Source organism: Sceloporus undulatus, chromosome 2 (assembly GCF_019175285.1).
Source record: "Sceloporus undulatus isolate JIND9_A2432 ecotype Alabama chromosome 2, SceUnd_v1.1, whole genome shotgun sequence".
Taxonomy (NCBI): domain Eukaryota; kingdom Metazoa; phylum Chordata; class Lepidosauria; order Squamata; family Phrynosomatidae; genus Sceloporus; species Sceloporus undulatus.
Window position 1 is genome coordinate 111,138,682 of NC_056523.1, and position 16,895 is coordinate 111,155,576.

A 16,895-nucleotide genomic window follows, 5' to 3' on the forward strand; every position below is an offset into this window, starting at 1 on the left:
TTGGAAAACATTAACCCCTTGACCTTCCCTTTTGAGCTCAACTTACTCTTCAGTTCTGATCTCTCAGATTACTCTCAAATAGGTTACTGGTTTGGACAGCAACTGTATAAAACTGCAAAAGCTATAGTAACATACCCAGGCTGTGATCCCAATTCCTGTTCATCAAACCAATCCATTTATATCGTTTTCCAGATAGGAAGATTTAGAATGAAAAACATAGTTTGGCAAAGAACTCAACAAATACATTTTTGGATCATATCCACATCCAGCATCCTGTTTTTAACAGTGAGCAAATAATGCCTTTGGTTTTCACAAAGTATACTGCTATATCTGGCTTTGTTTCACGAACGAAGATTCAGGAAGGACTCATCCCGCGCTTTGTACAAGCGCGTTGGTGACTAAAAAGGCCAATCCAGGACAAACAGGTCCAGTTGCAGAAAGCACAGCGTAGTCTCTTTGGGTGATGTTTCCAGGTTGCGGTTCTTTCTGCGTTGTCATTTCTCTTTGAGACTCGTTCAGTGTGAGCTTTCAAAAAAAGCTGCAGCATCGCAGATAGTGCGTCTCCATGCCTCCCGATGCGAGGCCAGGGCAGACCATTGTTGGTGATCAATTTGGCCAAGCCTGAGATGTTGTTTCTGGGAGTCCTTGTATCTCTTCTTTGGGGCACCCCTCTTACGCTGACCCGTGGCGAGTTCACCGTAGAATACTATTTTTGGGAGGCGATGGTCCTTCATCCTAGAAACGTGTCCTGCCCAGTGCAGCTGCGTCCTCAATAGCATGGCCTCAATGCTGGTGATCCCTGCTTGCTCAAGGACAGCAACATTCGTCACATAGTCAGTCCATTGTATATTTAGAATTGTGCGTAAACAGCACTGATGAAAGCGTTCAAGGAGTTGTAGGTGTTGGCGATAGGTGACCCCTGTTTCAGACCCATAGAGGAGAATAGACAGTACAATGGTTCTATACACACTGATTTTTGTGCTTCGCCTCAAGTGTTTGTTACTCCAGACTCTTTTGTGAAGCCTTCCGAATGCACTATATGACTTTGCTAATCTGTGATCGATCTCTTTATCAATCTTAGCATCTGAGGAGATGATGCTTCCCAGGTAGGTGAACTACTGGATGGACTTGAGCACCGATGTGCCTACAGTGATGTGGGGATGGTAGTGTTCTTCCTGTAGTGCCGGCTGGTAGAGAACTTCTGTTTTCTTCAGACTGACTTCCAGCCCAAAGAGCTCTGCAGCTGTTGCAAAACAAGATGTTAGGCACTGCAGAGCTGCTTCCGTATGGGCAATGAGGGCAGCATCGTTAGCAAAAAGCAGCTCACAGACTAGATAGTTTAGAGTCTTAGTGTGGGCCCTCAGGTGGCTTAAGTTAAACAGGCTACCATCAGTACGGTAGCGTATATAAATGCCGTCTTCTTTGAGATCTGCTGTAGCCCTTTGGAGCATCATGATGAAGAAGACTGTAAATAGAGTTGGAGCGAGAACACAACCTTGTTTAACACCATTAGTTATTAGAAAGCGCTCCAAGAGAGCGTCGCCATATCTGACTTGACCTTGCTGGCCTTCATGTAGCAGGATGATCATTTTGAGGAATTTGGGGGGGGGCATCCTAGTCGTTCCAGGATTTTTCCAGCAATGGAGAGCAGTGTTATACCTCGATAGTTTGAGCAATCCGATTTTGCTCCTTTTTTCTTGTACAGGGTGATGATGACTGCATCTCGGAGATCTGATGGCAGTTCGCCTTTTTCACAGGAACTCACAAGAAGCTCGTGAGTAGTATATACTGCTATATACTGAAGTTTAATATTACAGCCCTTCTTATACACAGATTTTTTATACACAGATTCAAGCGTCCACGGTTTGAAAATGTTCAAAAAAAGTATAAATTTCAAATATCAAACCTTGATTTTCCATTTTTTATAAGGGACACCATTTTGCTATGTCATTATATTTAATGGGACTTGAGTATCCATGGATTTTGTTATACACGGGGGATCTTGGAACCAAACCCCAGCATATAACAAGGGTCCACTGTATATACTAAAGAAAGTTGAAGAGGATGAGCATTTATTCTGGCCTTCATCTCTGAGTAAACATAGGCATATTCCTGACAGCCAAGCCTTTGTGGGTTCCAAAATGATCTGTGACAACATGATTTGCACATCTTTCATGACTCTATAAAGTCCATCCACTCACATCCACATCACCTCCTTCCTGGGAAGAAGATAATTCAGAACATGATCTTCATACACCCTGCTGCTTTTGCACAGCTATGCTTTAAAAAGATCCACCCATCACCACCAGTTGTACAGTAGCAATGACGCCAAGACATGTGGTAATGTCAGTCATAAGAGCAGTGTTCTATGCATAAAGCGTACCCAGCCTCTAGAAATACAAATAGCTGTGCTGTTGCAGCAAATCCATATTTATATGATAAACCACCAAATACGGCTTCTTATCTGTCACTTCTCCTGTTCTGTCCCAAGGGATGTCTAGACTTAAGTTTTGGGATATGAAAGAATTGACAAATAACACACAAGTTTATCTAGCCTTTCTGAAGTGGAAAAGGATGTTTTCCTTAGGCTTTAAAGTTGCTGCATATTGTGAGTTCTGGTCTAGCCATTTTCACAACCCTCCTGGTCCGTATGAGAATTGGTGAAATGGAATTAGGATAAATGAACTGACAGGCTCAGCCCAAACCCATCAAGCTTGGAACAGCTCTCAGGCTATGCTGGCTCATGGCTACAATCAGAAGTTACTCCCAACTCCAAGAGAAAAATAAACATCTATATAATCAAAACTTCATGGAATTCCGAAGATCAGCTTTCATTTCAGAGGAAAATATTTGAAGAAGATGAAAAATCCATCTCATTATTGTGTAATGAAATGCAAACACAGGACCTGAGAAAAAACTCTTGCAGCTCAGCACTCAGCAGAATACCTTTTAATTGATGTTTGAATTAGCATCTTTTTGAGACACCTAAGAAGGGAGATAAAAATCCATCCTTTCAACCCTTTTAACACAATCTCCACTCCTTTTACCAAAGGGGATTTACCTCTCTGGCATAACAATGTAATTGCTGAGAAAGCAAAGATTAGTGTTGCAAACTTGGCACCACCCTTCCTATGTGAAGAATTCATGACCTTTGGTCGCTCCCTTTCACAAACTGGCAATTCACTCAACAATTAATCCAGAAGAAAAAACTACACAGCTCTGTGTTTCTGTGTGTGTGTGTGTGTGTGTGTGTGTGTACGAGAGAGAGAGAGAGAGAGAGAGAGAGAGAGAGAGAGAGATGCATATTGCTGAGTATGTACCGTTTTCTGAAACTGTCCCAAAAGTATTACTACATTCTCTGTATAGTTTGACCTTCTGAAAATTCTGTCCCACACACTACTGACCTCTGTTTAAGAAAACAACAAATTAGTGGCCTAGTGCTCAAATCTTGTGCAAACTGACATATTGTGACCAAACTGCTACAGAAAGGGGATGTGAATCACTGATATCCTATCTCTTTCTTTGAAAAAATGTAAACAAACAAAAATCACTGTACAAAATAACACATATCAGCCCTGAGGACAGCCCTTGGGTGAGCATTACTAAACCAGCAATGGAGAAGAGAGTGACCTCCTTTTTTGCCCTCTATATATGTTTCACATGGCACAAAAATATGAACAATCAGTACTGACTGCCAGAAATGCTAACATCTATACTGAATCCAGGCTTTCCCCTTTGGGTATGCATAGACAGCTGATTACCACTGTCAAATAGCAATGTCAGTAAGTTCTTCCTAATGTCAATGTAAAATCTCTTTTCCTGTAGCTTGCATCCATTATTCTGGGTCCTATTCTCTGGAGCAACAGAAAACAAGCTTGCTCCATCCATAATATGACAATCCCTCAAATATTTAAACATGGTTATCACATCACCCTTTAACCTTCTCTTCTCCAAGCTCCCTAAGCCATTTTTCATAAGGCATTGTTTCCAGACCTTTCATCATTTTTATCGCCCTTTTCTGGACATGCTCTGGCTTGTTAACATTCTTCTTGAATTGTGGTACCCAAAATTGGACACAATATTCCAGATGAAGTCTGACCAAAGCAGAAGAGAGTGGTACAGTTGCTTCCTTGACCTATACACTATAATTCTATAGATGCAGCCTAGAATTGCATTGGCTTTCTTATCTGCAGCATCGCCTTGCTGATTCATGTTCAACCTGTGGTCCACTAAGACTCCTATATCCCTTTTGTAAATACTGCCATCAAGCCAATTGTCACCCATCCTATATCTCTGCATTTAATTTTTACTGCCCAAGTGTAGTGTCCTGAATTGTGCTTGTTTTTTATTTGCCTCAAAGATTCACAAGCTAAGAGATAATCTAGGGTGTTAAGAGTTTATATCATGTCCATGATTCTAGGGGATGGGACTATCAGAAAGAAGCTACGTCAGACTCTGGAATGGGGGTCTTTCGACCTTTGATAATTTGTGCACTACTAAGCTACTACCAGCCTTGTAAAGTACATAGAGATGAGAGAGGAAGTGTGGAACATGTCATTCTTTCTCACTTTCTCGACTCTGTGTATCCTTCCAGATTGAAATGTCCTCTTTTGAAATGTTTTTGTATACACACACATGTGAATGCATGTATGAAATGTCCACCTCCTCAGCATCACTCTACATATATATGTAATTTCTGCACTTAACTTGGTGTTATTTCCACGTTTCTGTGGCTCTGGGTGTGGCACAGTAGCCATTCTGTCAATGGCAACCACATAGGGATAATACTCAAAACACTATTGAAATTCCAGGTGTACACACTAACATTCAAAATAGCAATGCCTTAGCTGTGTGAACATGCTAGGAAGGGTAAAGTGGATCTAACAGGGGGGAAGTGGAACAAAATTCTATTAACCTCAGGAGAGTTAATTATTAGGGATTGTGCAGTGGACCTTTACATGGAATCTTTTTAGCAGCATCTTGGCTTTCTAGCCTTGACTGCTTCTACAAGCAGTAAAGATGCCTAACTGCTCTGGTGAACTACAAACTATCTATAAGCCACCATGTCTTCCATAAACAGGAATCAAGTCTGACAGAAAAATATACAAACCAAAACAGAAATATCACAACTAAAAGCTTCACCCATACTTACTAGGCTTGTATGTGATCGCACAACAGTGACAGCAGATTTCTGGTGATTTCACAGAACACAAAACAATCCCCATTGGGGGAAAAAAAACATCAAATGTCAACAGCTTGTCTGGCATGCAAGTATTAAGTAGGTGGAATTTCAATGACTAACACTCTGTAAAACAGATTGCATCCATTTGGCCATTATTCCCTTACAACACAACAGAACTATTCACAAGGGGGCTCAGGAATAATGCCTTATTTTTCTTGAACAAAATAGCCCAGTGGGAAAATATTCGGGGAAGTCACCCATCACCCACAATTACATATCAAGAGGAAAAAGAAGAGAACAGATGCACCAAAGAAAATACTGTACTACATTTCAGTGTATATTTATGAACCCTTTGTTAATGAAAGAAGCTGTAAATAATGTTTTTTAAAATTTTACACCTATATTCTTTTCTTATATGCTCTTTCTATTGGTCTTTCATCCAACACACTACTGACCAAACTTCATATTCATCTAGTCCACCCAGCAAACAGGTATTCCCAGATGATGTACCACGTTCATGTTGTGAACAGTTCCCACTTTAAATACAGGAAGACAGAAGAACAAAAACTAGTTAATTTAAGTGATGATCATGACAGAGGGAGAATTTTAATCCATTCTCCTAGGGCCCAGCACTATCCAACTGATTACTTTGCCTTGTGTTTTAAGAGAAGCCAAAGATACAGAGATGCAGAAGGCCAGCATAAAAATGGATACTGATAAGACGGCATAAAATGCAAGATCATGTTAGCAAAAGCTAATTTTGTGGGTGCTTTAGTGGCCTTAAGAATTTAGTAGCTACATCTATGATTTGAAGGGAGGGAACAAGCAAAGGTCTCTAGTGTCAGGATGTCAGCAAAGCATCACATGCTTTTTTCATTTTCCACTATTTGTACAAAAGTTTCTGCAGAATTAATCTTCCCTTCTTGTAGCTAAACACACATGCACATATGCATGCATGCACATGCATCTGCTTGACTGACATCTCTTCAAAAGGATACTTTATTAAACCCAGATATGTAGTATTATTTTCATATGGATGGTCAAGCCTTTTCTAGAAGCTGACTCGCTAGTCTAATCACCTTTCTTTAGAGCACTATTCCATGTTAATAAAATAATTCATAAGGGCTTTGGTTTCATGATGATCTACATGTTTGTGCTTGTACTGCAGGCCTGACTGATGTTCCATTTTAACCTTTAAAATATTTTTGGGAGAACTGACAAGTTCCAAAGGGCTTTCTTCCTTCAGGCATGCCTGCACTGGAGTTTCTGTCTTGACAATCTACAGACCAAAATCCAAGGTAGGGGATGTAGTAAAGAAAATATCACTGTGGGTGATAAATACATATGCAAACATATGCTGGATAATGTACATAGATACATACAAAAAACAATTTTAAAGAATCTGGGGCTTCCCCCCACACCCAGCACAATGGTTCTGATAAAAATAAGAAGGAACATCCCACTTGCTAAATGCACATTCTACTTCCACTGATAGTGTGAACACTTTAAAAAATGGTGAGTGCTGGCAATTCACATCCTTTTAACTGACAATACTAAAAGGTTAATAATGTATGCAGAGGGAGGGGATGGTGAACCTTCTTGTGGGAACCTCTCACTGAGAAAACTCTAGGTTGAGACAATCAAAAATAAAATAAGATGTCGCAATGGGACACAAAGAGAATGTTAATAGGGCAGAGGAAAAAGCTAATACAAACAGGGATATGGACTAGGGCACAACTGAACTCAACAGAAATCAAAGCAAAAATTGAGAAATTCTATGGTGAAGAAATTGACAACACATCAAAATAGGATTTATTTATTTTTTGTTAATCATAGATGACTGGAATGCAAAAGTAGGAACCAAAGCAGAATGAAAAATTATAGGAAAAATTGGACTAGGAACAAAAAAATGAAGCTGGAGAATGACTGATAAGACTTTTGCAAGGCCAACAATCTAATTAATTGCAAATACATTTTTCATCCAACCAGACAGGAGACTGTATACATGGGCATCATCAGATAGACCAGTGGTCCCCAAACTATGTTCTTTAAAGGATTTTGGACTTCAGCTCCCAGAATCCCAGACTATTGGCCAACGAGGCTGAGGCTTCTGGGAGCTGAAGTGCAAAATCTCTTAAAGGACACAGTTTGACGACCACTAAGATAGACAATACAAAAAATAATAAACTGCATAATTGAAAACAGAAGAAGGAGAAGCTCTATACTTGCAGCAAAAATGAGACCAGGTACCGACTGCAGCACAGACCATTAACTACTAATATCAAAAATTAGAATAATGCTGAAGAACACATAATCAATCATTGTGTCAAAAGTTAAAGAACATTGTATTTCCCATTTCCATGTACAGATGCAAGAGGTGGAATGTAAAGAAAACTTATCTAAAGAAAATCAACTCAATTTGATATTTGCTGCTGCAGAAATGTGCTGAGGCATCAAACAGACAGGACAAAAGGAGGGGCCAAAGGATGCTCCATAGCTATCACTGCAGAGCCACGGTGATCGCATGCACCTGGCCTCGATCTTGCCCACTGCTGTGGTTCTGCGCCAGCTGCTGAGAAGGAGCATTTTTGTATGCTCATTTTTTCACCAGCTCTTCTGGGTTGACATGGACTCGACGTGTCTTCCGGATGCATTCAGGGCATGTGTCATGTAAATGCCATGCCCTCAATGAGGCCTGACAGCAGACCTTTTGGCATGTTTGTTTTGGGCCAAGGATACTGTGGATGGCCAAAAAGACAAAGAAATGGACACTGGAAGAGATCAAGCCTGAACTCTTCCTGGAAGCCAGGATGACTAAACTGAGACTGTTGTACTTTGGAAACATCATGAGAGGGCATAACTAAAAAAAGGTAATAATGCTGACAAAGGTAGAGGGGAGGAGATGAATACCATATTTACTCGATTATAAGTCAATCTCACGTATAAATTGAGGTTTTGGTGCCAAAATTATAGATTTTGATATGACCTGTGGATAAGTTGAGGGTAAAACCTAGGGGCATGTAACAAAGGATGTAAAGGATGGTGCAAAGGGAAATGATTCCAAAGCACTTGACCCATGGATAAGTCAATCCAGTTTTTTTGCCGTCAATTTTCTGACTAAAATTTTTAGAGTATATACAGTGGATAGCCCGCATACCAGATGGATACTTAGGCCCGAAACACACAAACCAAAAGTGCTGGCTTTGGGCTGTATTGGGGTTATGGCATTTATACAATTCATGCTCTGAATGTGGCCAGAAGCCGTACAAAGAGCAGGCAAACCTAGAGGAGCTGGCACAAAAAGGAATGGCAAAAAGCCACTCTTGTCAGTACCTGGGTTCAGGATGTGGCAATGGCCCACTTCGAAGTGGGCCCATGCAGTCATCACAGTCCTGGTTTGATTGGGATGGGAGCGGCCTCTAGCCACTTCTTTTGCCCCATTTGCATACATCTCAGTCAAGAAGGCTACTACTATGAGCCTGAAGGAGCAGTTGAGGATAGAGGGTCTTGGAGGTGTGTCATTTACTGGGGTTCTCATAAATCAAAGTCAACTTGAAGAAAGTTAACAACAACAAAAAACTACTGTAATAGGGTTTTTTTTTTTAAACTTCAGCTGGACTTCCACTGCCAACTTCTGCTGGACTTCCACTGCCAGTGGAAAATGTGAGTAGGTTACAATGCATATTGAATTTTAAAATGTCTAAGATCTGTTAGGCAAAGCCGATGAAAGCCTTCAAGAAGAAGCGAGGACTGCAACAGCTTGTGAGTAGGTGTCAGAGTCACAGGCAGTCTCTTCAGAAATGGAGCAAAGCCATTCAGCTGCCAGTATTTTACTTAAAACACGGAAGCCATTATGCATAACTTCCTGTGTCAAGACTGAGATAACACCACAGTGAATGAAAAGGGAAGGGGCAAGTTGCTATCTATTCCTTCCCCACATCTTCTTCTGAATCATTTTTTGGGTTGTTCTTAAGCATCCATGAGCTCAGAATTTTAGTCAATTCAAATACTGTATCCTTTTTTTTTTAAAAAAAGAAATATTCAACAATGGCAACACATATTTAAACAAACAGGTTTTCCTTCCAGGTCTTTTTTTCCAGAACCATTGTGGTTAGCTGTAGACAGAGGGTAGTAGTGGTTAGCTTATGAATCATCTCCATTTCCCAGTATTCCACTTTAATTCTACTGTTACAATAGGTTCTTCCTCAAAGCCCTAAATGACTAACCCTTGCTCAAGCACTCCAACTTTTTCTAATATAATTACATAAATAAGAATAGTTTCTTACATATATTTCATAGTTAAAGAAAAAACAGGAAATATAGCATTTAAAATGAACAAGTAAATGTTCTGATTGGATAAAGCCAATTTTTTCTCTTCATATTTTTTGATTTCATACTCTGCCATGTGTATTCTGATTCCACTCTCACTTCTGGTACAAGAAATGCTTTTAAAAATTTTTGCTTTGACAACTCATGTTCAAAAGAGATACAGTGGGCCCTTGTATCCACAGAGGTTTGTTCCAGGACACTCCATGGATACCAAAATCCATGGATGCTCAAGTCCTATTAAATACAATGACATAGTAAAATGGTGCCTCTTATGTAATATGGCAAAATTGAAGTTTGCTATTGGGAATTCATACTTTCTTTGAATATTTGCAAGCCGCTGATGGTTGAATCTGTGGATAAAGAATCCACAGATACAGAGGTATGACTGTAGTTACAAAGAGATAGCTGGCTACAGAATAAGAAGAGCACTAAAAATGTTACTGGGAACACTAACACCTTCTTGAAAGTTCTCACTGGATCCCAGGAAGACTGAAAGCTGGTCAAGCAAAATGAAGACTAGCTGCAATGGCATTACATTTTTTTATTTGCAGTTGTACAAGGAGATATTGGGGGGGGGGGGTAAATTTGCTACACATCTTGGGATACAATCCGCAGGAGAATTGTACAAAGAGATAATGTTGGTAAATTTGCTACACATCTTGGGATAAAATCCTCAAGACGGAGCAAAAAGGAGCTGGGATAGTCTGACTCCTGGCAGTGCTGGTTGGCCCCTGCATCCATTGCCCATCTTGGGAGCAGGCCATGCGGACAAAGGGGCTCTGACCCATTTCCAGATGGAGCAGATTCGGACCATTCTTTCGTGCCTGGCTGTTGCACCCCTAAGACAAACCTTCATTTTACTATGAAAACATGGCAGGCAATACAGAATAGAGAACACACTGAGATACATATAAAGATAGAGAAATAGAAATAGATAGATATAGAAGTGAGCCAATGTAGTGTAGTGGCTTGAGAACTGGACTATGATTCTGGAGGCCAGGGTTAAAATCCCACCTCAACTGTGTAAACCCACTGGTACACTCTCCCAGTCTCAGAGGATGGCAGTGTCAAACCCCCTCTGAAGAAACTTGCCAAGAAAATCCCATGATAGGTTCACCTTAGAATCTCCTTAAGTTCAAAATGACTTGAGATCACACAAAAACAAAAACAACATATAGATATAGTAAGTAAGATAAAGATGTTTTTCTTCCTAGACAAGTGAGAGGTCTTTGGAACAGAGATGGGGTAAACTGTGTGTGTTTTTGTTTTTAAATCCCCAGTTTTTCACAAATTAAAATTAGTGGTCATCAAAGAGATCACAAGCCAACAAGAACTCCACACACCATTATTACTGTAATGTGGAAGAAAATCTTATATGCAATAAGCAGCTCTGAGATATCAGGAAAGTGGTATGAAAAAGACTTGTAGGCAAAACTACTTGAATCCAACATGGGCTTGTTGAAAACAATGCCTTATTCTCATGCTCTTTACTCTTTGAGGGGTTATTTTGACCTGAAAGAGAATAATGTGGCTGTAGAATCATTTTACCCATAGTTTGCTGTCATGATAAAAAGCTCCTAGCAGCTTCACAATGTAAGGGTGGTCACAAGTTGCAAGGATCTCAATTTCCACCATGTAGTCTTCCAGCTCATCTTCACTCTTGGTCTCAATGACTTTGGCGGCAGCTAATGCACCTGTCTCTTTATTTTTGGCCTACAACATAAAAGCAAAGAGATAAAAAGTGATAAATAAAATAGAATATTAGGCACGGTAGTTGTACATTTTTGTATTTCTATACACCTATCATAACAATGTATGTTTGAAGGGGTAGTCGTTATGCACCAAGCAAGCAACCTTGATAGGATTCAGCCAAATGCACATATCAAAATGAAATTGCCTAAAGAGTCTTCCCCAAACTCACACATTCCAGATGTGTTCCTTTACAACTCTCACCAACCATAGATGGCATGTTCCTTGGCCACACTGGCTGGGAATGAAGGAAGTTGTAGTCGAACACACCCAGAAAGCACCAGTTTGAGGATGGACACATAAAATTATTTTGAGGCATCGCCAACTGAGACAGAGAAGATAGCAGACACACACCTCTGTTTCCCACACTACATTCCTAGCCCTATTTATATGGTTATTTACTCTCCTTGACTGTAAATAACAGCTTTTTTCCTGCCTTTGTTTCTCCAATGATCATAGTTAAAATTTTACTTGTGATCTCATCTCCATACATACAAGGGTTTGAATGTGAATTGACATTCTCACTGTCACACAGAAATGGCTTCCATAGGTCTGTCTCTGGGTTCTTCACTCCAAGCATGCAGCTGAAGAAGTAGGCTGAAGTCTACAAAAGCTCATACTACCAACTTCCTTATTTAAGTTAGTCTCAAAGATGCTACAAGATCCCTTTGCTTATTAAGATAGCAGATATGATGATTAAGGAAAAGGAGAAGACTCAAATCAAGGCTTCCACAACTGAGGCATCCATCCAGGCATCTCCTTGATGCCTTGTGTCCTGCACCAGAGGCATCTTGATTCCCCAACAAATTAGGGAAACTAAACTCTATAGATTAAATATGTAGAGAGATCTTGTATCACCTTTGAGACAAATTGAAAGAAAAAACTGACATAGAGCTTTCATAGACTTCAGTCTACTTCCTCAGATGTATATAAAGTGAAGAAGTCCTCTAGGTTTCAATACTGATCTGACCAGAGTCAGCTCAAACAATAATCAAGAGCCACCAGCCCCTACATAGCCTTAACCACTGAGTCAACTAAGACTCTATACAGACCGGCACTTTGTGCTGGCCTGTGGGCAGAGTTAGGGCGCAGCATCTGCACACTGGATGCCCTAATCCCACCTCCAGGGTGCATTTGGTGTGCACTAGTCCACACGGCGTGTGCCATCATGATGCCCCTACAATGCTGCATCCACATAATGCAGCACCAAAGGGTTACAAAGCCGCACCACCGCGGCTATGGAGCCCCTTGGAGAGTGCAAAAGGGAACTGCTTTTGCGGTTCCTTTTTGCACTCTCCAGAAATTGAATCAGGACCGTGGCGTGAAGTGGCCATGGCCCTGATCCAGCCAGTAACCACCCCTTTGGGTGGTCTGTATAGCCCCTAACTCCTCAGTTGAGGAGCTTGTCACTGGAAACAAGTGCCAAAGGATATGACCAAAATGGGCTCCAAAATGGGCTCTTTTTGGACCACAACATCTGCCTTTAGCTTTTTTCACCTTGGTCTGCCTGAGACAGGATGAGTTCCTCTGCATCAATGCAGCTTTCATATACTGAATTCAACAGGATGACAATGCATAAGCCACAGCCACATACTAGAGCCTTTTAGATTTCTGTTTGTGACAATATTGATGCCTGAACTTCCAACACATAGGATGTGTGTCAGTTCACAAGTTAGCACTTCGTACATGATGCAGAGATAGTCATCACAGGTAAGAGTGTGACCATAAGTAAGGGTCTCAAAATGCATCTATTAATCCAACTGGGGGGGGGGGGGGGGAGGAGAAAAACAAGATGAACAAAAGCATGCTCACATGTAAACACACAGATCAACAACTAAGAGCTATGAAGGCCTTATTAGGTAACCTTGACCAGTCTGCATAAATACAGTGCAATCCTTCAGATCACTATCTGGTACTCTGTGCACCGTAAACTCTCTGGATGTACCATATACTTTGTTTCTTCACTGAGGTATGCTGCTTTATTTTTCAAGCAAATTATCAGATAATACATACATCAGAGGAATCAGAAGAATTTGAAGACCTCTTTTCAGCTACATTATTGCTTTCTCTTTTTAGGTCTCTGTTTAGAATATCTGTGTAGAGAGTTTATAAAGAGATCCATTTCCAGAATAAACACTCAAGGTGCATTCAAATAAAACACAATTTATTAATGCACGCACAATACAGACAGACAGACAGACCTGCTAAAACCAGTCTAGCTGTGATGCATCACATTTTAGAGACTAAGGATGAGTCTCTTTGTGCCTCAACCAACCTCTTCCCTTCAGGAGAAAGAGAATGGCAGCCTATTCTCTCCATTTCCTCTTTCTGCTATAGTTTTCTTGGGGTGCACCAGGAATGCACCAACAAAACTGCAGGTTAGGAAGTAATCTAAAGTACTCCAGTCTGTAGTGTGGAACTAGAAATGGGAGACTCTTGATCTTTCCCCAGGAAGAATTGTGGCCTTTGTTGGATTTTTTGCCCAGGGTGTCTACACATCAATTCCAAGTGACAAACTGGTGGCCTCCCAACTAATTTACCACTAGCAGATAGGTTCCTCATTTTGCACCCCAGGTTTGAATTATACACCCTCCTTGGCCAGTTGTCAATTCCAGAGGAAGCAGGTGAAGGACCAGTTTTTTCTGTGTTACATGGCAGGATAACAGCTCTCTAATAGTGAAAACTGCACATTCCATCTGCAACATGTGTCCCAACTTCTGCTTCTACTGAAAAGTACCATAAAGAGCACAGCTTGGAAAAAGTTACTTTTTAAAGAATTAAGCCCCATCAGCTGCATTTGTCCTTATACTCCATTCTGCTGGTCTGCTCTTGCCACAAACCCAGCCAAAGCTCATTTTACAACAGATTTTGGATTCAAATGTTATCCTGTATTTTTTTTAAATCTTAATGAGACAGTCAACATAAATGGGGAACAGGAAGCTGAAATAAAATGTGTGAATAGCCTATATTTAACCATCTACTGAGATGAATGCAATAAGGAGAATCTCGTAAACCCCATGAAAGTCAACAGGTGACCTGAAGGCACACATGTAAGCCACTGAGGAATGGAGTGGCTATTCTAGAATGGCTGCTCAACCAGGAAAGAAAAACTAGAAAAAGGAATGTGTGGATGTAAGTTTATCACTATGGTTGCTGCCTCAGGAAGACGTTTCAGTCAGTTTCAATTTAGAAGGATTATATAGGGTGTTCCCATCACAATAAGTTAGTAATTTTTATTCATTTTATATACACACACAAATATAAAACATTTAAAACATACACAATTGATAACATATAGTTCTAATATCATCACATTACACATATATTATTCCTACATTAATATCATCATATCCTACTTACTAATTCTTTCCATCATCAGTTTTTCTTCCAAAACTAATCATCATTTCACAGCTTTCCATACTCCCTACTCCCATTCCTACTTCTTTTAATTCTCTTGTCCTCCTTCTCATCTTTCCACAACTCTTTATCCTTTTTCTTCCATCTTCTTCAATCTCCTACCTCTTTCCTCATCTTTCCATCCCCTCTCCTTGCTCCCTTCCTTTCTACCTATTCTTCCTCTTATTCCTCCCATTCACTCTTTTACACACTTACTCAAACCTTCTCCTACTTTCTCATACCCCAAACTTACTTCCACTTTACCTTTATCTTCTCTTCCTCCCCTTCCTTTCTACTCAATTGAGTACAATAAGTTATATTTTCTAAAACTGATTAGTAGAATGTAGACCACAGAAGAATTAGAAAAGTTGGAAAATACAGTAGAGTCTCATTTATCCGACCTTCATTCATCCGACGTTCCGGATTATCCAACGTCGGATTGGTCGGTGGGTGTGGCTTGGAGCCCTTGCCACGCCCCCAGCTGGAAAGGGCTCCTAGCGTGGCGGCGAGCAGCAGCAGGCCCCAAGTGCACCAGGCCCCAAGTGCAGCAAGCGTGGAGGCAGCAGACATTGAGTGCAGCCCCAAGCGCCACCGGCACCAGTCCGCAAGCGCGGAGGTGCTGACCTCTGAGTGCGGCCCTGAGCGCCACAGGCACCAGCCCCAAGCGCAGCGGTAAGCGCCACCAGGCCCATAGTGCTACCAGGCCCATAGCGCCACCAGGCCCAGAGCCCATAGCGCCATGTGGCCGAGCACCACCATTGCTAGGCTTTTCATAGTTATTCAAGGCTTTTCATAGTGGTTGCTAGGCTTTTCCTATGACCCTCTGGATTATCCGACTTTTTCGACTATCCGACCTATGGGGCCGCCACATTACGTCGGATAATCGAGACTCTACTGTAGTGAAATTCGCCCCTAGTCTACACCCAAGACAAAAGCCTACTGCTCTTACATTCCCATTATGCTTTACAAAGTACAAGGTCAATCCTGGGAGATTGTACAAAAGTGCCAAGTTTACAAAATCTTCCAAGTTATAGTGATGTATCAAGTTTTCATTATTTGGCAGCATATCAAATCTGAGAGACAAGAAAGAAAGCAGTTGATAACTGCACCATTTACATACTTTTTAAAAAAATCACTTAGGATTTGTCTGTATGCAACACATACATATGCATACATAGGGATGCCATATCCCGGCGGCTCCCAGGGCAATCATGGTTTTTGAGGAACCGGGCCCGCCCCGGCCCGGTTCCCCCTAGATCCCGGGTTTGGTCCCGGCCTCTGGGCTGGGCCCGCTCATGCGGCCATTGCTGCGGTCGCTAATGCAGCTGCCGCCGGCCGGCCACCCACCTCCTCCTCCTCCTCCTCAGCCATGCTGCCCTCCTCCTCCGCTCTGCCTCCTCCTTCGGCGCAGCTGCTGTGCCACCCGCGGCACTTGCCCGGGCAGCGGCCAGCAGCAGTGCACGCTCTCCCCTCTTGCGCACCCGCGCACGGGGCTTAAAAAGGAGCGCACATCCCCAAAGCTGTCTGGCCAATGGCAGAAGAGCGGGGGCTGACCTGTTTCCAGCCCCAGTCTGCCATTGGCCAGTGAGCTTTGGAAGAGGAGGAGGCAAAGGAGGAGGAGGAGGACCAAGGCCTCTGGCCAGGGGGAGGGAAAAGCGCCATTTCCTGGCATGAAATTCAAACGAGGAGGAGGAAGAAGTAAAAGGAAGAAGAGGAGGAGGAGGTGAGTGCCCATTTATTTCCCTTTCCCTCAAAGTGTCTTTTTTGTGTATTTTTTGTGCTTTTAATGCTTTTTTGCGTGTCCTCCATTTTTAAAAATGTTGTCCTACATTTGTCCCGGTTTGGAGGTCCTGACTTATGGCAACCCTATGCATACACCATCATTCAGCTTTCTAGCTGGCGTATGGAAAAACTTTAATAATTAGTACCAGAAAACAAAAGGAGCCAGTATGGTATTCTGGCTTAGGTCTCTGGGAGACCAGGGTTCAAATCCCCACTCAGCCCTGAAAAACCACTTCAGGCAAGTCACACACTCTAACTCTCAGAGGAGAGCAATGGCAAAATTCCTCTGAAGAAATTTTGCCAAAGAAATCCTAGGAGAAGGTTGCCTTAAGCTGGAGTTCACCTGAAGGCAAAGCATATTTGAAAATGGCAACCTCACAACTCAACATCCCATTTCATATATAGTTCAGTTTGTTTTGTGATTGCCTTTGCAGTCAATTAAACTTCTAGTCTTGAG

General features: G+C 41.6%; 1 protein-coding gene across 1 annotated transcript in view; it reads right to left on the bottom strand.

The window, feature by feature from the left end:
* STK10 (serine/threonine kinase 10) overlaps positions 1-16,895 on the bottom strand; it is a 102,698-nt gene that overhangs the window by 56,769 nt on the left and 29,034 nt on the right. The window contains 1 exon segment of the mRNA XM_042451286.1: positions 11,060-11,224. Within this exon segment, the coding sequence (XP_042307220.1) occupies positions 11,060-11,224 (165 nt within the window).